The sequence below is a fragment of the Podarcis filfolensis genome (genome assembly GCF_964270895.1).
Source record: "Podarcis filfolensis genome assembly, chromosome: 13".
Taxonomy (NCBI): Eukaryota; Metazoa; Chordata; class Lepidosauria; order Squamata; family Lacertidae; genus Podarcis; species Podarcis filfolensis.
Window position 1 is genome coordinate 24,912,721 of NC_139615.1, and position 23,088 is coordinate 24,935,808.

Genomic DNA, 23,088 nt, shown 5'->3' on the forward strand with positions numbered 1-23,088 from the left:
TAATTATCAATTGGAAATATATTTACAACTTTCAAGCCCCTCTTTTCTAGCTCCCATTCTTGGTACTGGGATTCTCCATGATGAAATTATACCAGGTTCATCAACCATTTTAGTCCAGTGGGCACAGTTGGGCTTTTGAGAAAATGTTGTTTCTGGCAGTAACAAGTATTATATACACAAGATGGCCATCTTGTGTATGGAGGCTTGGCATAACACAAAGTGGATGCCATAAGTGAAGCAGATGCCTTCAGGTGAAGAAAACAAAACACAATACACAATACACGAACAAACAAAAACCAGCAACCAAGGTGTCTGGGTCAGAGGGGAAAGATGTGGGGAGGTTTAAGGAGTCTCTAATTTTATGGCCTTGGGGAGCAGAGGTATGCAATGGGGGAGAGGAAAAATTATCAGAGGAGAGGGGGAGGTAGATGATGTTGGTCATTGGTGCTGAGCTACCACCCCATAGAGACTTAAGTAGCCTGTGTTCTCATCTAGTGGTGGTGTTAATGTCATGTCAGTGCCCAAAACAAAACTCTCATCCATATGGTGACTGACTTGGTGTCCATTACCAAAACCTGGCTGGGTAAGCTGGCAGTAGGAGGAGATTGACTGTGCCTAGCTGTGCCCACCTGAATGGTAGTACTGCACCAGTCAAAGCAGAAGTTTCTGGATGTATGGGATCTTATGATGTAATGATGAAAACAATATAAACAAATTTAAGACTAGCTGTGAGGGGATGTTAAAGATAAGTATCAATATAGTCAGTGCTTTGGGGGGGGGCAACGCAGAGGTATGTATACCCCTACACATTTTGTGAATCTAAGTTTGGCCTCATTGAAGGGCAGTGTTTCAATATGAGTAGGAAAATGAGAGTACCCCTAAACATTTTTTATAAAAAGCACTGAATATAGTTGTATAAAGAAGAGTATACTTTCTTTTTTATAATTATTTTTTATTGAAAGTTTTCAACACAGAATACAATAAAAGCCACACTAGCCTAAATAAAAATAAATATAAATAAAAATAAATCTTAATCCTTATTCTACATAAAGGAGGGTAAGCCCTCTCAGCTCTCACTTGGGAGTTTATCCCTCTTCCCCCTACCCTGGGAAATACGCCCTACCCTGCCCCTCACATAGGGCCAAAAAGGCTATGTTTTCTATTGATTGGGCTTTATCTGTAAGCGTGTAAAGGAGCAGAACAATAGATTGTAATATTCATTTTATGTATATGTATTAGAGCTAACAGATACAAAATAATTAACCCTAGCACAAGAAGAAAACTATTCAGCATTTTGAAACATCAGCAAAGTTTAGGGGTGAATCTGAATTGTGTTTGGTCCACAACGTAAGCAAAAAATTCACAATTTCCAGAGTAACACAGTGATTAGAATGTAGTTGGATATTACCCTTCTCCAAACGTTTCAGTGCATGTCTTGGATTGAAAACCATACGAAAATGTGTAAAAATGTGTATATTAGAATGGAGTGTGTCTAGAAGTATGTGAGATAAAAGATTAATTTAAATATCTACCTAGTTGAGCATTTAATATGAATTTTCATACCTTTATTTTACAGATCAATGGAAACAAGTTGGAATGGGTTTATGAATGTATACATTTGAAACTGACTTGAAGTGGAAATAGATGAATCAGCTGATCCCTATCAGAGTCTGAAATCTGTGTCATCCACCATAAGGAAAGTTCTGGGGGCAGCATGGAGACAACACATAGCATGTTGCTTCTATCACATATGACCACACTTCATGTGCCTTCCTTTGTGTGGCACAAACCTACCAATATTATTTCTCAGGGCATTTTTGGCCTCCTTGTTTCTCAGGCTATATATAAAGGGGTTGGCCAAAGGGGGCAAAGCTGTGTACAAGAGAGAAGAAATCTTTCGCATCTCTCTGTTGACTTCATCCTTGGGTAACAAATACAAAATCATTAGTGAACCATAAAATATGGATACCACAACCAAGTGAGAGGAGCATGTAGAAAAGGCCTTTTGCCTCCCAGTGGAAGAAGGGATTTTCAAGATGGCAACAATTATATATACATAAGAGGTTAAAGTTAAAAGAAAGGGAGGGAGTGTGAATATGGCACTCACAAGAATACCCAACATTTCCATCTAGCTGGTGTCACTGCAAGAGAGCGTAAGGAGCGGGAAGTAGTCACAAAAGTAATGATTAATTTCATTGGGGCCACAGAATGTTAACTGTAGCATCAGATTGAGCAATATCAGGAAGGCTATAAATCCATTGGACCAAGATGCAGCTTCTAATTGGATACAAGTCTGGGTGCTCATCATTGTAAAATAATGCAGCGGCTTGCAGATTGCTAGATACCTGTCATACGACATCACACAAAGTAAACAGCATTCTGTAGCTATTAGGGATCCACAGAAGATACCATTGCATTAAACAGCCGGTGAAAGAAATCCTCCTATCTCCAGTCAAGAGAGCTCGTAGCATCCTCGGAAATAAATTGGAGTAATAGCATGTCTCCAGGAAGGAGAGATTCCCCAGAAAGAAATACATTGGGGTATGAAGATGCTGATCAAAAACAACCAGGACAATAATGAGAATGTTTCCAGTCACTGTCACAGCATAAATCACTAGAAATGCCAGGAAGAGAAATGTCTGCACTTCGTAGAATTCCCCAAATCCCAGGAGGATGAATTCTGTAATCTCTGTCTGGTTTTCAAACTTCATCTAATAGGAAAAAAGTCAAATCCTATTGAAAAGAGCATTTTTTATTAATGAAATAATGGATGAGTGCCATGCTAACATTAATGCAATATGTTTGAGAACTGATGTTGCCACACAAGCATTGCCATTGACTATAATAACAATTTTGGGATTCTGCAACATTTTTCAAAACTGCAAGACATCCACTGAATTTGACTGTTGTGCTTTGCCAGCAAAACAGCTTTTTCCCACAACTGGGTATCACTCATTTTCCTAGGCGCACTGAAACATTATATTAACAGGTAGTGAGAAGCTGATCAATGGAGAAAACATTGGTTGAAGGCACTTGACCTAATCTGTTTTCATATTCACCTTACCATGATCATGATGCATGCTCAGAATCCCATGGTAGGTAGGGATGGAGGGAGGAAGAATCACCCTGAACACTGTTGCTTCTTAAGCTTAGGTTTTGGTCTGTTATAGCAATGCACTGGGAAATTCACAGTACATATGTGAATATGAGAAATTATATTAAAAATAAATGTTTTTTAAAAATTGGAAACTAATGAAGTACTTTTCTATAACATAATATCCTGTTACATGCCATCAAATGCCAACAGTGTCCCTCAGCTCTCTATATTGGACAAACAGGCCAAACCTTACGCCAAAGAATAAATGGACATAAATCGGACATCAAGAATCACAAGACAGAGAAACCAGTAGGAGAACACTTCAATCTCCCAGGACATTCTATACAAGATCTCAAAGTAGCTGTTTTACTACAAAGGAATTTCAGAAATAGACTGGAAAGAGAAGCTGCTGAATTACAACTCATTACCAAACTTAAAACCATGGAGAGACCTGGTCTGAACAAAGACATTGGATTCTTATCTCATTATACATGACAAAGCCATTTTTCACCTTCTCACCCCTTGCTTTTTCCTGTAAGACCTATTGCAGTCGTTAAGAGTCGTCAACAGGCTCATCACAGCTATCTGCCAATCACCCATTCCCACCACCCTTCTGAGTAATACCCCTCCCCACCTTCTCACTATATAGAGGGATCTGGCAACTTCTGTTTCGGTGTATCTGAAGAAGTGTGCATGCACACGAAAGCTCATACCAAGAACTATCTTAGTTGGTCTTTAAGGTGCTACTGGAAGGAAAAATAATTTTTTTGTTTTGATAATATCCATACATGACCATGCTTCTAACATGCAGATTTATTTATTTTTTTGAAATCCTAATAATAATAATAATAATAATTAATAATAATTTATTATTTATACCCCGCCCATCTGGCTGGGTTTCCCCAACCACTCTGGGCGGCTTCCAACAAAACACTAAAATACAATAACCTATTAAACATTAAAAGCTTCCCTAAACAGGGCTGCCTTTTTTTTTTTTTAGATGTCTTCTAAAAATTTGGTAGTTATTTTTCTCTTTGACATCTGGTGGGAGGGCGTTCTACAGAGCGGGTGCCACTACTGAGAAGGCCCTCTGCCTGGTTCCCTGTAACTTGGCTTCTCGCAGCGAGGGAACCAGAAGGCCCTCGGCGCTGGACCTCAGTGTCCGGGCAGAACAATGGAGGTGGAGACGCTCCTTCAGGTATACTGCACCGAGGCCATTTAGGGTTTTAAAGGTCAGCACCAACACTTTGAACTCTGCTCGGAAACGTACTGGGAGCCAGTGTAGGTCTTTCAATACCAGTGTTATATGGTCTCGGTGGCCACTCCCAGTCACCAGTCTAGCTGCCGCATTCTGGATTAGTTGTAGGTTCTGGGTCACCTTCAAAGGTAGCCCCACATAGAGCGTATTGCAGTAGTCCAAGCGAGAGATAACCAGAGCATGTACCACTCTGGCGAGACAGTCCGCGGGCAGGTAGGGTCTCAGCCTGCGTACCAGATGGAGCTGATAAACAGCTGCCCTGGACACAGAATTGACTTTATTTATATGGATTTCATATCATTTTAAAACCCCTAGAGCTCTCAGTACAGTGGTACCTCGTGTTATGGAAGGGATCTGTTCCAGAGGCCCGTCCGTAACGTGAAATGCCCGCAACTTGAAGTACTGCGTCTGCGCAGGCGCGCAGCACGATTTGGCAGTTCTGTGCATGTGTGAGCAGCGAAACCCAGAAGTAACCTGTTCCTGTACTGCGGGTTGCCGCGGGACGTAACGTGAAAAGACACAACATGAAGCGGATGCAACACAAGGCATGACTATATTACTCTTTTAATCTCCTTGCTGAGTTCATTTGGAATCAATTATCAACACCATAGTAATGGTGAATTAATATTATGTATAGGAAGAAAACAAATTGTAAGTTCAATGATGCCTTATACAAGTGAGTCGCTTTGGGTTGCCCTGGGCAAGATAAAGCAAAACAACAACAACAACAACAACAACAACAACAACAACAACAACAACAACTACCAACCAACAACAACAACAACTAACAACAATAATAATGGGAGGACAGCTTCGTCACTTTCTCTAAGAAATTGTTTGAAATATGTGAGCTAAAACACAGCCAAACTTCAAAATTTGCACTGCAAATTTTAATATGCAGCACACAAAGCAAAATGTAGATATTAAGGAGAAAAGTAAATAAATAAAAATGCACATATCAGTGAAAATATGATGCAAAATGCATTATGATTGAGAAAATTGTTTGCAAAGTTACATATCTCCGTCAGGAATGCAGACAAAAATGCACAAAAGTGCTGATGAATTTTCATGGGGTCTTTTGTTTATTTTTCATATATTGAAAATCATTCAAACTGATACAAAAAATTGGAGAACTGTTAAGACTAGAAAAGTGATAACTTTGTATATGCCTAAAAGTAATAAATGTTTACCTTTCTGGTGAGATTTCTCAGTGCTATTTTACTGATCCATAAGTTCCCTGCTTATTGTAAACAGAAGAAAATATTATAAGGTCCTTTGCTTCTCCTGAAGTCATCTATTAGCATTGCCTCTTTCACTATCGGGAATTATGCATGTCTACATATATAAAGCAGTTTTGTTGCCCTGTTCTGTTCTAGATCACAAGGTGTCTTCAGGTGTTTCTATGTGAAAGAAATCATAACACTGGGCAACAATTTTTTACTTTTTGAATGTTGTCTAGATTTCTACAACTGCTTTAGGGTATTTTTGCACTGCTGAATCAGGAAATGGCATTTTACCCCCACCAACTTCTTCAAAAATGCTCCACACAAGCGTGCATGTGAACAAAAACATAAAAAACCGACATGTGGCCATAGCTCAAAAACTTGACCTGATTGATCAAAATCAATGTGATTTTTGGATTCAGCACATCAGATTCATCCTAAATCAACTGAAAAAATGCAGACAACAAATTTGTTGTTGACCAGTGTAATTTATTCCCTCCACTTCTAATTACCAGAACAACAAACACTTTTACGGACACATATTTTAAGCACGTAAGTGTGTTTAAAAATGCTGTCCTTAAGAGAATATGATGGCAGAATATGGCGTTCCCAGGATGTTGGTGTTATTAAGGGACAGAGCCATCTGGGAAACAATATCTTTCAACACACTCACAAAACCCCAGAGCAATAATAATGTGATGGAAAACGGAAAGTTTCTCAAGCACTGGTTTTTTATTGCCACTAAAACAGATGTGTGGGTATGAGCCTTTGAGAAAGCTGCCAGAGCAGGATTTTATGTGTAAGAATCCTATGTTGAGTAAACAAGCCTGACAGAGGATGCCCTAAGCGATTAGTGGGTAATAGCTTAAGTAAAGCTTCACAAACATTACAAGCGGACTTTTCAAGAAAAGTACCTTCTAGCTATTTAAATTGCCATTTAATATTCAATAACATCGCAAACAACTTACATGGTAGCTTAAAGAAACACTGGCATGTTGAACACCACATATCTGGCTGTCAGGATTAGCCAATTAAGCTATTCAAAAGAACCAAGAACATGCTGGCAAGAAGTGAATTTAGAGACCATAGCATGACCTTTCCCAATAGCTTTTCAGAAACAGGTGCACCAAAAGGAGAACAGTGTCTGTGAACACTGTGCACATTTGAGGTACAAAACGTGGGAAGATTTGAAGACCACTCAAACCTACAAGAACACTTGATGGCCTGTGCACTATATTCTATTAAAAGCAACTGTCAGTAGAATTATATGGAGAAATGATCTAGGGACATTCAAAGAACAAATTAGGGGAACATATTTGTTAGTATTTTTCATCCCATAAGACGCACCTGACCATAAGAAGCACCTAGTTTTTAGAGGAGGAAAACAAGAAAAAAATATTCTGAATGAAACAGTGGATGTATGATTTTTGTGGTTCATGCTGTGGCCACAGACATGTGATTTGATGGTGAGTTTGGGGTAGCCCAATGCAAAAATCCTGAGAATCCATGTGGATCCGTGCTTTGTAACCACATTTTTGCACCATTGCAGCCCCAGGAAACAGTGGATGTGTGCTTTTTTTGGTGCAGGCTGTAGCCATGGACATGCTATGTGATCTGATGGTGAATTTGGGATGACCCAATGTAAAAATCCTGAGGATCCATGGGCTTTTACTGCCCCCCGGCAGCCTAATTTATCCCGTCCTTTATCTCTCTCCCGATCCCACTTATCAGATGCTTCCTTTCAACACTCCCTTCCCTCTTGTTTGCCTTAATGTCTTTTCCTCAGCTGGAGCAGTTTTTTGCTTCTCCTTTTTTTCTAATTTCTCTCCTCATTGATTTATCCCTAGAGTTCCTTATCTCCCTCCCCAATGGCTTGCCAATCAGCTGCTCAGCGGCTTTGTTTCAATACCCCCTTCCATATTATTAAAAAAAAAGCATGATCTGCTTTTTGCCCCTGGGCAATTCGGCTCCAGGGACCACACATTTGCTCCATAAGACACACAGACATTTCCCCTTACCTTTTAGGAAGAAAAAGGTGCGTCTTATGGAGCAAAAAATATGTTGAAATATGTAAAAAAAGCAACAAAAAAACCACACGGCCAAACCAGTCAATTTATGAAACAAAATTATTCTGTAAATGCTTTAAGGTTTGGGACTCTAGAAAAAGTGCATAAAAATGATAATGGGGAAAGTGGGGCAGATTGATGCAGAAAAATTAAATCTCATATTTTATGTAACAAAAATGAGTAAAATAAAATAAAAATGCTTTATGCATGGCATAACTAATCAATGTTATAATAGCAATCAAAAGAACCATTAAAGTTAGAAGATAAAGAGAAAATAATGACTTGTGTAAACAATGGGTTTTGTATCATTCTGCCCCACCTATGGGGCACTTAGATACATTGGCTGAGGCACTTTGATACAAAGCGTAAATTGTATGAGAATGGTAATTATTTACAAAAATATAATGAAAAAAACAATTTTTACTGTGAGAGATCATAATCAGCCTTACAATTTGTTACTTAAAATCTAAATTAAGTATCAAAACTAACAGTGTCTCACACATATCATAGACTCTATGGCAGGTTTTCTTAACAAAACATCAAAACAAAATATAAGCCGCACCCGAATATAAGCTACATCTTTAAAATTCAAGGGGGGGGGGACAATATCTAAATATAAGTTGCTCCCTTAAAATTCCGCAGGCACTCACAGCCATTCCGTTTTATCGTATGTCTGTAATATCGTAAAAGCCAATTTTTGTAAGGTCATTAATTTAAGTTGCACTTTAACTTTTCATGGATGGAATTTGGGGGGAAAGCGAGGCTTATAGGCCAAGACGGGATATATATATATATATATATATATATATATATATATATATATACACACACACACACACACACACACATACATACATAAGACGGTATATATAACAACAACAGCCGTAGCACAACTATTATCACTTCCACAATAAACATTTATGGAGACAAAGGACAGTACATAGAATGTTGCTTCTTTTACACATTCTCAAGCTTCTTAGCAGTTGTTTTGCATGATACAAGGCTACCAATATTATTTCTCAAGGCATTTTGAACTTCTTTGTTTCTCAGGCTGTAAATAAATGGGTTGGCCAGAGGGGGCAAAACTAAATACAAGAGAGAGGAAAATTTTTGCATCTCTCCGTTGCCTTCCCCCTTTGGTAGCATATACACAATCATTAGTGAACCATAAAAGATCGAAACCACAATCAAGTGAGAGGAGCAGGTGGAAAAGGCCCTTTGCCTCCCAGTGGTGGAAGGGATTTTCAAGATGGCAACAATTATATATACATAAGATGTTAAAGTTAGAACAAAAGGAGGAAGTATTAATATGGCATCCAAAAACAAACCCAACATTTCTATCAAGCTGGTGTCACTGCAAGAGAGCTTAAGAAGTGGGAAATAATCACAAATGAAATGATTAATTTCATTGGGGCCACAAAACGTTAACTGTAGCATTAGACTGAGTAATATAGAAAACCCTATAAAGCTACTGAGCCAAGATGCAGCTGCTAAATGGATACAAGCCTGGGTGTTCATGGTTGTAAAATAATGCAATGGTTTGCTGATTGCTAGGTACCTATCATAAGACATCACACCAAGTAAACAGCATTCTGTAGCTAGTAAGGAACCACAGAAGTACCACTGCATCAAACAGCTGGTGACAGAAAGGCTTCCATCTCCGGTAGAGAGAGATGAAAGCATCCATGGAAATATATAGGAGCTGTAGCAAGCCTCCAAAAAGGATAGGTTCCCCAGGAAGAAATACATAGGGGTGTGAAGATGCTGATTAAAAATAACAGCAGCAACAATGAGAATGTTTCCTGTCATGATCACAACATAAATCACTAGAAATGTGAAGAAGAGAAATGTCTGCACTTCATAGAATTCCACAAATCCCAGGAGGATGAATTCCTCAATCTTTGACTGGTTTTCCAACTTCATCTACTTGAGATATGTTAGATCCTATTGAAAAAAAAAGGAATAACAAAAAACAGAAATAATAGATGAGTCCATTATCACATTAGTGCAAGAGGTTTGAGAGCTGATGTTGTCACACAAGTCCGCTCAACTCTTTTGGTGTAGCAGCATTGCAGGATGGCAGAGGCTCCACTGGGTCCCCGATGACGAACCATGCCTTCAGTTCCCTTCCTGATAGGCAGTAGAGGCATAAGCCCTTACCTCCTATCAGGAGCCAGATCCTGGCCTGCACCCTTCTTTGGAGAATAGGATTCAGGCTTGGGTCCGCGCCATGGCTGTTTAAGCAGCCCGCACTATTTACTTTTTCCTTCGTCGGGTTTCCCACCCACCCATCCTCTGTTTAAGGTGTTAGTCAAGGAATTTGCTGTGGCTACAGTGGTAGCCATTCTTTACAGGACCAGGTAGGAATTTGTCGACCGGGCAAATTGGGTCTGACCCGGGGATTTTGCCTACCTCATAGCAATCGTCACAATTGGGTTGGGCACTGGGGCAATCTGTTGTCTTGGATGGGCAGGAGGTTGTAGTCTCCACCTGCCCCTCTAAATTCTGGGATACCTCACTAAAGGGATCTGGGGGAAGTGGTCATGTTCGTGTGCCCAGGTGGGGCCAGAGCCAAAGGCACTCCCGCAGACACTGGTTCCTGTGGGGGTCACCCTACTTGATGTATGTCTTAGGAACCCCTGCGTGGGTTGACCAACGTGTCACTTCCAGTGGACATGTTGGAAGTATTTCGATTGCCCCATGCCCAAGCCAAACCTCTTTCATCTGTATTCAGTAAAGTTGTGGCCTGTTTGGATCCAAACCAGTCTTAATGCTCTCTTATTTATCTGAGTTGGGGACAGTGGAGACCGACGTCTGGACCTGCAAGTCGTTGAGCTTGTGTATTAGTATCATTGAATATAGTGACCATGGTTCATCTTGGGGTTGTGCACTGATTTGGCTGTTATGCTGCACCACAGATGTACTGTTATATTGTCAGGTAGTAAAAAAGCTAAAGTAGGGATTTTGCAGTGGAGAAAGCATTAGTGAAACATCACCTAACATATCTTCCTGTACACTTTTTAATCATGATGGTGCATACTCAGATAGCAACAACAACCCTACCTCTTTGCTCATATGCAGAAATTTATTTCATCATTTATTAAACCTAAAATTCTTTTTAATAATTAGCCTATAATATTTGAAAACTAATGAGGTGTTTTTCCTCTAACAATCGATTCATGCCTCTATGCTTCTAACATTTAGAAAACTTTTCTGAAGCCCTAAATTTATATCATGGGGGGCAGGGATTATAGTTTTCTTCAGTGTCAGGGAACTGCCATCGGAGCTAGAGGCGGAGGCAAGGCTCCAAAGCGATGCTGGAGAAGGGCCCAGCAGGGAGAGAGGCAGCTCATCGGCTGGGGAAGGAAATCAGCATGACACCAGGGAGAAAGGGGGGCAGATGGGGGAATCGGCGAGAGGGCTCCAGGACTCCTCGCCGGAGACCAGCGGGGAGAGCACAGGTCCTCCGCTGCCCACACCCACCCTGCGCAGAAGACTTCCGCGCAGGGAGAGTAGGCAGAGACTTGGCGTCAAAGAACTTCTATGCTGGAAGAGGTTCAAGAAACGCCCACTGACGGATTCTGCTAGCGACTGAAACAGCCACGAAGTGAAGGGCTGTCCAGACAGAAAAGGTTTAACCAGGCAACCTAGCCAGGAGTGGCGGCAACTTACGCACGAGCAACCCCTATAACCATTACATTCAGGTATCAGTCTTCCTCTTTTAATGACTTTGTTCAGGTTTGGGGGTTTTTTGGAACCAATGATCAACACTATGAATATTAAATATAGGAGTAGAAAACAAAATAAAATAGCAATTGATAAGTGTTTACAGAGATCAGAAATTAATTTCAAACTTCAAAATTTTGAATGCTCATCACAAGCATTCCCCTTCATAGAATATTTCCTACTATGCCTATATTTTAAGTGACGCGCAGTGTAAATTAATAATGAAGAGTCTATGTCTAGGTACTATGATACATATATGGTGGAATTGTTTAAACATCAAACATTTTTGGGAAATAATATAAACTGTCTGCCTGCAAGCAGATACAGATACAGTGGTACCTTGGGTTAAGGACTTAATTCGTTCCGGAGGTCTGTTCTTAACCTGAAACTGTTCTTAACCTGAAGCACCACTTTAGCTAATGAGGCCTCCTGCTGCCACCGCACCGCCGGAGCCCAATTTCTGTTCTCATCCTGAAGCAAAGTTCTTAACCCGAGGCACTATTTCTGGGTTAGCAGAGTCTGTAACCTGAAGCATCTGTAACCCGAGGTACCACTGTACTTAAACAGAGAATGAGTCATCCTCATGTGAGTCATAGTGATTCAGTATACAGAGTGATTCTGCAGCTTTTCAGCATTTCACAACATTTCTAGACTCCTTTACTGCTCTCTTTATTGCTTCTGCTCTCAAATACCTTTGTCACATGACATTAAGTTCACCCCATATTTAAAGCCCAGGCCTTTGTTTGAAATGAGCTTCTTGCTGCCCACCTCTCACCACAGAAGCAATGCCAGAAAGAAGGCAATGGTAACATAGGCACAGATATCAAGAAAGAAATCTTGTTAACTAGGGCTGGGAAATCTGTGGTTCACCAGATGCCCATCATCCCCACCAAGCATAGTCAATGGGCAGGAATATTGGGATCTGTAGCCCAGAAGCATTTGAAAGGCTGTGGATGCTGGGACACACCAGATGCTGTTGGACTGCAACTCCCATCCCCCTCAAACAATATAGTCAATGTTCAAGCATTATGGGCTGTAGTAGAGAAACATTGGGAGGACTTCAGGTTTCCCATCCTTGTAGAGGAATTAGGAATGAGAGAGAAATTTGGTGCAGTTAGAATTTTAATGCAAGCTGAAATAATTCACACTTTCCAAAACAATATGCAAACCAAAATGCAGCTAAACTTCAAAATAACTACTTCAATTTTGTAATTCAGTTCTCCAACCAAATAAGGCTCTGATATTTGAGATTTGGATGGAGGCCATGCATTGTTCATTAATTAATTAATTAATTAATTAATTACATGTATATACCTCCCTTCATCAGAGGGTCAGAAGGTATTTTACAGTATAAAACAAGAAAATACATAACAGAATAACAAAGAAAACAACGACGCTTGCCCCACGCCCCCACTTTAAAAGGCCATGGATTTTTAAAATTGTTTTCACCTAGCACCTAAAGCTATGTAATGAAGGTGCCAGGTGAGTAGGAAAGGTAAGGGAGTTGGCTCTGGTTGTATATATCAGAGCTGGGAAACGGCCCTTCAGGTGCTGCTACTCCCCTCTCCCCTGATGCTTTGCCATGCTGACTTGGAATGATGGGAGTTGGAGTACAATATGATCTGGAGGCCCATAGGTTCCGCAACTCTGGCATATATGAACTAAACAGACATTACAAAGACCACAAGTTTCCAGTACTCTCTCTTTGGAAACCTGAAAGTTTAAAAGATTTATTGTTGTATAACAAAGGAAGAAGTTTTTGAATACTGGAAGAGGAAATCAATGTTCCTTTTCCTCCTTCCAGAAAGAACCCTGTATAGTGAACTATGTATGGTGTATAACTTTATTGTGAACCTACCCACCCCAACTCTAAGCCATGATATTGTGTTAGTGCTCAAGCAGACCAATCCGCCATTCCACCTCCCAATAACACCCTCAGTATTCCAGACATCTTAGAAAACTGAGCATACATATGGTAGCTCTGAGAAGTATGAAAGGACTAGCTTCTGTTTACTGTGACCTTATTTTGAAACTGATAGGCACAGGGCCACCAGTATTTGGTATTAGAAGAACACCATTGTTCCTAATATTTTCTAATATGTGATGATACCACATAATATCCATAGATATTTTTACATGTAGTGTGAACAAATAATGTGTTAAGTACCTCTATCCCAGATGAATGAGGAATTGAAGTTTATGGAAGGTCCAATTTCTATTATTCGTTGGTCCTGGAAGAAAGCTGTACCTTTTCCATTCTTTTCCAATATTCATGATATTTGGCCTACATTTTCTTAGTTCCTTGTGTAATTTCTGCATCTGATGGTTTCACATTTCTCGTTTCATCAACAAGAGGAAGCCTCCCCTTGACTGTTATTTATTCTTGGGGAAAATAGGTTGCCTTGTAATAATTTATTGGCAGTGGATGCAGAGAGATTGCCAATTATTAGTTATGAACTCCAGTGAGAATTCAGGCAAACAAAATGAACTTAGACTGAAATAACATGGGAACGTTACATTATTAAAGAAACCCCTGAAGATGGTCCTTTGGACCAATTCACATAATGTGGGTACACTATTTCATTTCTCACCATTTGATTGGGGATTCCCAGCTGAATTGGTACACTAATTTCATTCTGAAACACTCTGTTTCAGTGGGATTTTGTAAGATTCTATAATGACCCCACCATGTATTTTGAGTATAGGTGTACTTAAATACTTTAAATACTTTAAAAAGTAATTTAAAAAGTACTTTTGAGTATTACTTTAAAAGTTTAAGGTTGGAAGAGTTTCAACTTCTCTGCCGTTTTGTTCAAACTACATGGGTATTACGAAGGGAAAACAAAAATTGAAGATAAAAAAGAAAGAAAGAAATGAATTGAAATTTAAAATCAAATTTTGTACAGGGAAAGGAATAGGAATTTGTATATTGGACATCCTGCAAACGAGGGATGGGGAACCTGTGGCTTCCAGATGTTGATGGACTTCAACTCGGAGCAGCCCCATCAGCATGGTCAATGGTTTGGGATTATGGGAATTGGAGTCCAACATCACCAAGAAAGCCACAGGTTCTTTATCCTTCCTGTATACCAGCCTTGATTGAGATATTTACAATGTGGCATTGTACTATTTTTCGTGTTTGCTATACATCAATACAAGAAGTGCTATAGAGGACGTTGTATAACCACACATTTAAAAATCACTCATAATTTTTATTTTTTGCATGCATTCAGTTTTATTTATAAACATGAAGTAGACTGCCAATCCTGATTCACAAATGCCCTTCCAACACTTTTGTAGTAGCCTTTCCAGGACTTCCTTTACATCCTTGTTTCTCAAACTGTATATAAGAGGGTTAGCTATGGAGGGAAGGACCGTGTAGAGAACAGAAACAATTTTATTGAAATATCTCTTGGATTCCCTGCTTATTGTGAACAGAAGAAAATATTAAAAGGTCCTTTGCTTCTCCTGAAGTCATCTGATATCATTGCCTCTTTCACTATCAGTAGTTATGCATGCCTACATATGTAAAGCAGTTTTGTTTGTAAACAAAGCATAAATTGTATCAGAATGGTAATTATTTACAAAAAAATGAAAAAAAAACATTACAATTTTTTACTTAAAATATAAGTTATGTATCAAAACTAACAGGTTTCACAAATATGATAGATTTATGACAGGTTTTCTTAACATCAAAACACTGACAGTGGTACCTCAGGTTACAGACACTTCAGGTTACAGTCTCCGCTAACCCAGAAATAGTACCTCGGATTAAGAACTTTGCTTCAGGATGAGCACAGAAATCACGCTATGGCAGTGCGGCGGCAGTGGGAGGCCCCATTAGCTAAAGTGGTACCTCAGGTTAAGAACAATTTCAGGTTAAGAACAGACTTCCAGACCGAATTAAGTTCTCAACCTGAGGTACCATTATATTAATCTTTCCTCAAACACCTATCCATTAAAAAAACCCCAACTTTTGGATAATTAAAAAAAAAAAAAGAACTCATATTAGGTAGTCAAAAAAAGTAATTTAAACAAAATGCTTATAAAAAATAAGATAATTACTTAAAGTTTAGCTTCTATTGCACATTATATCCACTTAAGTCAGCAGAAAAATTATAAATAGGTGATGTTCGAGATGTGCCCTTTGAGAAATTTGGTTTTGACAACTGCAAAATAACATCCTTGAAATCAATGCTTGCCTTATCTTCCACAATGGGGAAGACAAACATACAAGATCCTGGTTTTTTCCTAAGATATGACACTTGATAATCAGTCATATTCTAGACAGCATATTAAAAAGTAGAAACATCACCATGCCAACAAAGGTCCGTATAGTAAAAACTATGGTTTTCCCAGTAGGTATGGAAGTGAAAGCTGGACCATAAAGAAGGCTGATCGCTGAAGAATTGATGCTTTTGAATTCTGGTGCTGGAGGAGACTCTTGAGAGTCCCATGGACTGCAAGAAGATCAAACGTATCCATTCTTAAGGAAATCAGCCCTGAGTGCTCACTGGAAGGACAGATCGTGAAGTTCAGGCTCCAATACTTTGGCCACCTCATGAGAAGAGAAGACTCCCTGGAAAAGAGCCTGATGTTGGGAAAGATGGAGGGCACAAGGAGAAGGGGACGACAGAGGGCGAGGTGGTTGGACAGTGTTCTCGAAGCTACGAACATGAGCCTGACCAAACTGCGGGAGACAGTGGAAGACTGTGCCTGGCGTGCTCTGGTCCATGGGGTCACGAAGAGTCGGACACGACTAAACGACTAAACAAATCAGTCATATTATGTTTAGAAATTGAATGGAGTGTGCAAAACCTCTAGGGCAAAGTCCAGTAAGTATGTCATTAGTGAAACCACAGAAGGTGTGATCCAACAGTGATTGTGGCTCATCTCAGCTACAGATTTGCTAGTCCTTTGGCAAGGTAAAATTAAGGTATAGAAAGCTTTTCCTGACATGATGTTCCCTGCATAATGATATAAAAGACAACTCCCTATTCTAACAGAATGTCTGGCAATATGTTACAAGTGAAACCTGGAAATTTTGCAGAACATTCATTTTGATAGAGTCACACATTTATTTGCTTATCTGAGAGTTGAGAAGCTTATTGTTCCACTAGATATTCACAAATTATTGTGCACTGTAATTTGCTTTATTTCATTTTTCTTACAAAACTGATTTATTGATCTCATATATATACCATACTGGCGCAAATATAAGCTGCACCCGAATATAAGTCGCACCTTTAAAATTCAAGGGGAGGGGCAGAGAGAGAAAAAGACAATACCCAAAAATAGGCTGCTCCCTTAGAATTCTGCAGGCACTCACACCCGTTTCATTTTACCATATGTTTGTTTCAGCAGTGATATTGTATAAGCCAATTTTTGTAAGGTCAAAATTTAACTTGCACTTTAACTTTTCATGGTCAGAATTTGGAAAAAAAGTGAGGCTTATAGGCAAGACGGGATGGGGATAACAAGAAGACAGTATATATAACAACAACAGCCGTAGCACAACAATTATCACTTCCACAATAAACACTTATGGAGACAAATGACAGTACGTAGAATGTTGCTTCTTTTACACATTCACAAGCTTCTTAGCAATTGCTTTGCATGATACAATGCTACCAATATTATTTCTCAAGGCATTTTTTACTTCTTTGTTTCTCAGGCTGTATATAAATGGGTTGGCCAGAGGGGGCAAAACTAAATACAAGAGAGAGGAAAATTTTTGCATCTCTCCGTTGCCTTCCCCCTTTGGTAGCATATACACAATCATTAGTGAACCATAAAAGATCGAAACCACAATCAAGTGAGAGGAGCAGGTGGAAAAGGCCTTTTGCCTCCCTGTGGTGGAAGGGATTTTCAAGATGGCAACAATTATATATACATAAGATGTTAAAGTTAAAAGAAAAGGAGGGAGTGTGAATATAATAGCCACAATGAAACCCAACATTTCCATCAAGCTGGTGTCACTGCAAGAGAGCTTAAGGAGTGGGAAGTAGTCACAAAAGTAATGATTAATTTCATTGGGGCCACAAAACGTTAACTGCAACATCAGACTGAGTAATATTAGGAAAGCTATAAATCCATTGATCCAAGATGCAACTGCTAATTGGATGCAAGTCCAGGTGTTCATGGTTGTAAAATAATGCAGTGGTTTACAGATTGCTAGATACCTATCATAAGACATCACACAAAGTAAATAGCATTCTGCAGCAATCAAGGAACCACAGAGATACCACTGCATAAAACAGCTGGTGACAGAAAGTCTTCCATCTCCGGTGGAGAGAGACGAAAGCATCTGTGGAAATACATTGGAACTATAGCAAGCCTCCAAGAAGGAGAGGTTCCCCAGGAAGAAATACATCGGTGTATGAAGATGGTGATCAAAAACAATAAGGACAACAATGAGAGTGTTTCCAGCCATCATCACAACATAAATTACTAGAAATGTCAGGAAGAGAAGTGTCTGCACTTCGTAGAATTCCCCAAATCCCAGGAGGATGAATTCCTCAATCCCTGACTGGTTTTCCAACTTCATCTAATTGAGAAATGTCAGATCCTATTCAAAAAAGGAATAACAAAAAATAGAAATAATTGATGAGTCCATTGTCACATTAGTGCAAGAGGTTTGAGAGCTGATGTTGGTATACAAGTGGTAGAGCTTGTGTATTAGTGTCATTGAATATAGTGACCACAGTTCGTCTTGGCTTTGTGTAAGATCTTTCACCAGTTCAGGGCACTGATTTAGCTGTTATGCTACACCATAGATACTCTGAAATGTTATATCATCAGTTAGTAGTGGAGAAAACATTAACAAAAGGAATTTCACCTAACATATCTTCCTGTTCTCTTTTCCATCATGATGATGCATATTCAGATAATAATAATAATAATAATAATAATAATAATAATAATAATAATAATACATCCTACCTCATATTCAGACTTTTTTTTATCATTTATTAAAGGAAAATTTTGTTCAAAAAAAAAAACCAATTATAATTGGAAACGAAATGAGGTACTATTCTCTAACATTATTTCCTGCACTATTAATCCATGCCTCTACAATTCTAACATTTAGAAAACTTTTTTTAAAATCCTAAATTGATATATAAGTAATTCACATCCTAACAAACAAACAAAAAACAAACAAAACCTATAGTTTTCTTCAGGTATCCGTCCTGCTCTTTTAATCCCTTTGTTGATGTGTTTTCTTTTTTTCCTTTTTTTTGGAGCGGTTGGGACCAATGATCAACACGATGAATATTACAAATAGGAGTAGAAAATGAAATAAAATAACCATTGATAACTTTTGATGTGGTGAAGTTCTTCAGTTCCTCTAAGTGTGCACAGAGATCAGAAATAAACCTCAAACTGCATTATTTCAAATGCTCATCACAGGCATTCCCCTTAATAGAATATTTCCTATTATGCCTATATTTTAGGTACAACCCATATTTTAAAGTCCAGTTCTTTATTTGAAATGAGCTCCTTGCTGACTGCCCACCTCCCACTGCAAAAGCAAAGCTAGAAAAACAGAAATGGCAACATAGACACAGATGTCAAGAAAGAAATCTTGTTAACTAAGTCTGGGAAAGCTGTGCTTCACCAGATGCCCATCATCCCCACCAAGCATGGCCAATAGCCAGGAATATTACAATCTGTAGCCCAGAAGCATTTGAAAGGCTATGGGTGCTATGACAGACCAGATGCTGTTGCGTGCTGAGGTCCCCCAAAACACCCCTACCCCAGTAACTCACACATCACTCATAAATTTTTGTTTAAGGTTTTTGGCATAGTTTTGGCCACAACTTTATTAAACATACAAATTGTGAGTGGTTGCTTAGGCATTGGTTATGACTAGCTGTCCCCCCCACCTTGGGGGACAGCACTGACTCCCGGATTCCAGCGAGAGCCAGTGTGGAGGAACAAGATCAGGGATAACTGGAGCTGCGACACAGACCCTCAGCTTCTCCCCGCATGCTCCCAGGAGCTTACGCGGCCCGCACCCGATTCCAGGGGTTTGGACGAGAGGATGGTAAGCCCCTGAATTCCTTTAACAGAATTCCCATGCAGCAGCAGCATTGGAGGGGCAGGCACAGCCAATCCATACCCCTCCACCAACCAATTTAAACCAATGCCTAACCGCCAACCTTACAAGTTGTGACGATTTGCTACGCAGTAGGCAAAAACCAAATGGCACACACTAATCAGCCAAATGGAAAAATTCCTACCAGGCCCCCGCACCAAGGCGGACGACCCCATGATAGGCATAGCAAGGTCAAAGCACAAGCCCAAAAGGGAGGGCGGGCGGGTGATCCGGTTCCCACATTGAAAGAGAAAGCAGCTTGCTGTGAACCTTGTTTAAATAACCTGTTCCCACCCCCAAATTGGCAACATCCATTTTATCCCAGCAACTCAAACAGCCAATCCTTGCCAGGCCCCTCTATCTTATACTGCCTGGCAACTATGGGGTGTCTTGCTAGGCCCCATCCGCAACACGTGCTCTCCTTTAGTGAGAACACGCTTTGGACTGCAACTCCCATCACCCTCAAACAACATAGTCAATGCTCAAGTACGATGAGCTGTAGTAGTTGAGAAACACTAGAAGGGTATCAGGTTTCCCATCCTTGTAGAGGAATTAGGAATGAGAGGGCAATTTGGTTTAGTTAGGATTTTAATGCAAGCCTAACTAATTCACACTTTAAAAAACAATACGCAAACCAAAATGCAGCTGAATTTTGAAATCTGAGCTTCTTCCAATTTTGTAATTCAGTTCTCTAACCAAATATCATGTACAACATGTGGATATTTGGAATGAAAATGCATGTATAAGTGAAAATAACATTCAAAATGTTACAAAAATTGCTTTTTGTAGTGTGTATATCAGTCAGAAATGAATACCTAAAAATGCCCTAAAATGGTGACAGATGTTTTTGACGACATATATATATAAAGCACACAAACAGATGCAGGAATGTGAAGAACCAGCAAGACTGGGAAAGTGATAGCTTCATTCATAATTAAGAGTAATAAACATTTACCTTTTGATGATATTTCTCAGTAGTATTTTACTGATCCGTGTTATCTGTTTATTGAGAATATAAGAAGGCATTCTAAGTCTCTTCCTTCTCCTTGAGTGATCCAATATCACAGTCCTCTTGATATAGGGATTTATGCACACAGACAATGTGTATCTGTTTTGATGTCCTGTGTAGCACATCTTGTGTTGTACAAATATTAAGATGGCAAAACCTGTGCTTTTAAGCAAAGGAAATCAGCATTTACTGTCTCAGCCCCACCAGAACAGCAACACTCTTAGGGACATTTACTTTAAGTTCATACACTATTTAAAAAATATTCTGCTCAAGGGAATATAGTCTATAATGACAAAATGTAGCTCTCCCAGGATCCTTGTTTTATTATGAGGTTAACAGAGTCATCTGTGAAACAGAATCTTGCAAAGAACACAAAAACCTAATAATGTACAAGATAAGGGACAATTAGTCCCCAAAATCCTGAAAGAAGACTCAAGATATGAAATGGTCGAAAGGTTATATTTATTAAAAGATAACAAAATGGAAGATCTTCTATTCATATAAACCAAACTGATTCCCTTCCTGCTCTCTGAGCTGCTTTCATTTCTAGCCCTGCATTTTGTCCTTCACTAGTGCACTGGCAAGCTGCCATCTGACTCTCTGCAACTCTGCTATCAGTTGACATTCCTAAGGGTGGGGGAGTTCTCTCTCGGCTATAAGCATCCTGTCTTGCAGTTAACCCTCTCTCTTCCTGGCTACTTCCTTCACTGGGAGCTGGTTGCCAACTTTCCCTGGGGGCTGGCTCATTCATGACAGATAATATCTGACACATGGTCAGTGTGAAATGAAATACACCCAGGAGTGATTGTATAGGGGTCAGTGTCATGCTGCCACTTTTCAAACAGTGTTGCTCCTGCTTCTTACGAGGATGATGAAGGGTGGTGCAGGGAGGTGGCAAGGTCAGGGTTCCACAGCTGCACCAGATGGAGTTCCAGATTGGCTCTTCTGGTGCACTCACATAACTCCAACACCCTGGCATCCTTCAGCATCACAGCAAGTGACAGTGATGCATTACTCTAAGCACACAATATGCAGCTGGAAATAAAAAAAAAATTAAGTGTGTCATAAAGTGCATTAAACAAATGTGACACTAGATGACGATGGTGAGCTATGGCAAATTCAGTATTTTTTTTTCAAAACGTTTTTTTTAAAAAAGCATTTTCATTGTGTTTTTTATATGTGTCTAGATTCTACCTTGTATACACCTTCATCTCTAGTATGCTTTCCTCTAGTACGGTCCAAAAACAATACTGGAAAGTCAACATTCGGTACTCATTAATGCCAGTTTCTTATCAGATCTCTATGAAATGTAGACTTCCAAAGCTATTTTCACTCTTCTCTCATGTATCTTGAATTTCTGACCAATCCCACCCACCAGTTTTTGTAGTTCCTGAGGATGCCAGCTAAAATCTAACTTCAGATATCAATAACTTGTGCTAGAGGTGTGTATGATTGTCATTGTATGATTTTGTATGATTGCCATTGAATATTGACTAGTGACTTTGCTCAAGACGAGACTCAATTCTCCAAGTTTCTTTATTTTCATTTGCTTTCAGGGATGAATGCTGTACTTCTTCCATGCTTGAGTACCCATCATGTTTGGGTAGCAGGGGCTGGAATCCATCAACGTCTGTATGTGTGTGTTCCCTAACCCTGAAGAAGATGATGCTAAGCAAGTGCTAATATGATCTGTATCTTGGTTGAAAGGCGACTAGGTAAGAGCAGGAAATGAGAGGTCATAGAGATAGCTTCCTCAAAATGTTATACAAAACATTTTCATGATTTGGAAATAACACCTTGACTGCATCTCCCAATTATTGTCCAAAACAGTAAGCTAATGATCACCTAATGAGATCATCAAAATTATCTAAAACTATTTTTGTATTGCTATTTCAAAATTCCCCCCCTGAGATGTCCAATTAAATATAATTTCTAGAAGATTTACAAACTGAGGCATCTAGTAATATCTGGAGACAGATTCCATGTTTGCATGTTGTAGGATAAATAACACACTAGGCGAAATGGTGTCCATTTCATTTTTCACACATCATACAATAAGCTCATGAAGACAGAGAGCTGAGGCACACCATCCATGAAAATATAAGGAAACATTTTATTTTTTTTTAAATGGAATCTGGATATTTTAAAAAATCAAACTGAACAGGAGCTCTGGATATGCTTTTCATCACATAAAGGTACAAACAAAATGCAACTAGATATATATTTTTAAAAAATGAACTTCTGCTACAGAAGGTTAGTGTTCTGTTCAAGTCCCATTCAAGTGCATCTGAAAGGAGGTTTGTTTGTTGTTGTTTTTTTTAAAAAAAACAGCAACAAACCAACAACAACCACCAAAAATCACAATCATAGAGCTATATCCCATGGTGCAAGAACAAAATAGATATTTACCTTCTCCTCTTCCTTCTCACTCCTCCAGATGGTTGGGAAGCCTACAAAACACTCTGGACTATCATTGTGAAAGCTGCCTTCCTTTTGCCCCCATTATCTTTCTGCATTCTCATTGTCTAGTTAATACATACTTTGTTTGCTCTTTCAGAAAGACTATGACTACTTTTATAACCAAAATGAAGGCAACCTGTTCTTTGATAGA

The 23,088-nt window shown here is 39.3% G+C and overlaps 3 protein-coding genes and 1 pseudogene across 4 annotated transcripts in view; all 4 read right to left on the reverse strand.

Annotated features, from left to right (window-relative positions):
- The window catches only part of LOC310748627 (vomeronasal type-2 receptor 26-like), a gene marked incomplete at both ends in the record, with an annotated part of 390,828 nt that overhangs the window by 207,496 nt on the left and 160,244 nt on the right, over positions 1-23,088 (reverse strand). The window lies entirely within an intron of this gene.
- On the reverse strand, positions 1,582-3,204 carry LOC310746649 (olfactory receptor 6C4-like; annotated as a pseudogene). The gene has a single exon. The product of its transcript is annotated as an olfactory receptor 6C4-like (transcript).
- On the reverse strand, positions 8,602-9,567 carry LOC310748639 (olfactory receptor 6C4-like; the record flags this gene model as incomplete). Its single annotated transcript, XM_083584489.1, has 1 exon — positions 8,602-9,567. The coding sequence occupies one exon, from the start codon at positions 9,565-9,567 to the stop codon at positions 8,602-8,604; it is 966 nt and encodes a 321-aa protein (XP_083440615.1).
- LOC310748640 (olfactory receptor 6C4-like) lies at positions 16,952-17,803 on the reverse strand (the record flags this gene model as incomplete). Its single annotated transcript, XM_083584490.1, has 1 exon — positions 16,952-17,803. The coding sequence occupies one exon, from the start codon at positions 17,801-17,803 to the stop codon at positions 16,952-16,954; it is 852 nt and encodes a 283-aa protein (XP_083440616.1).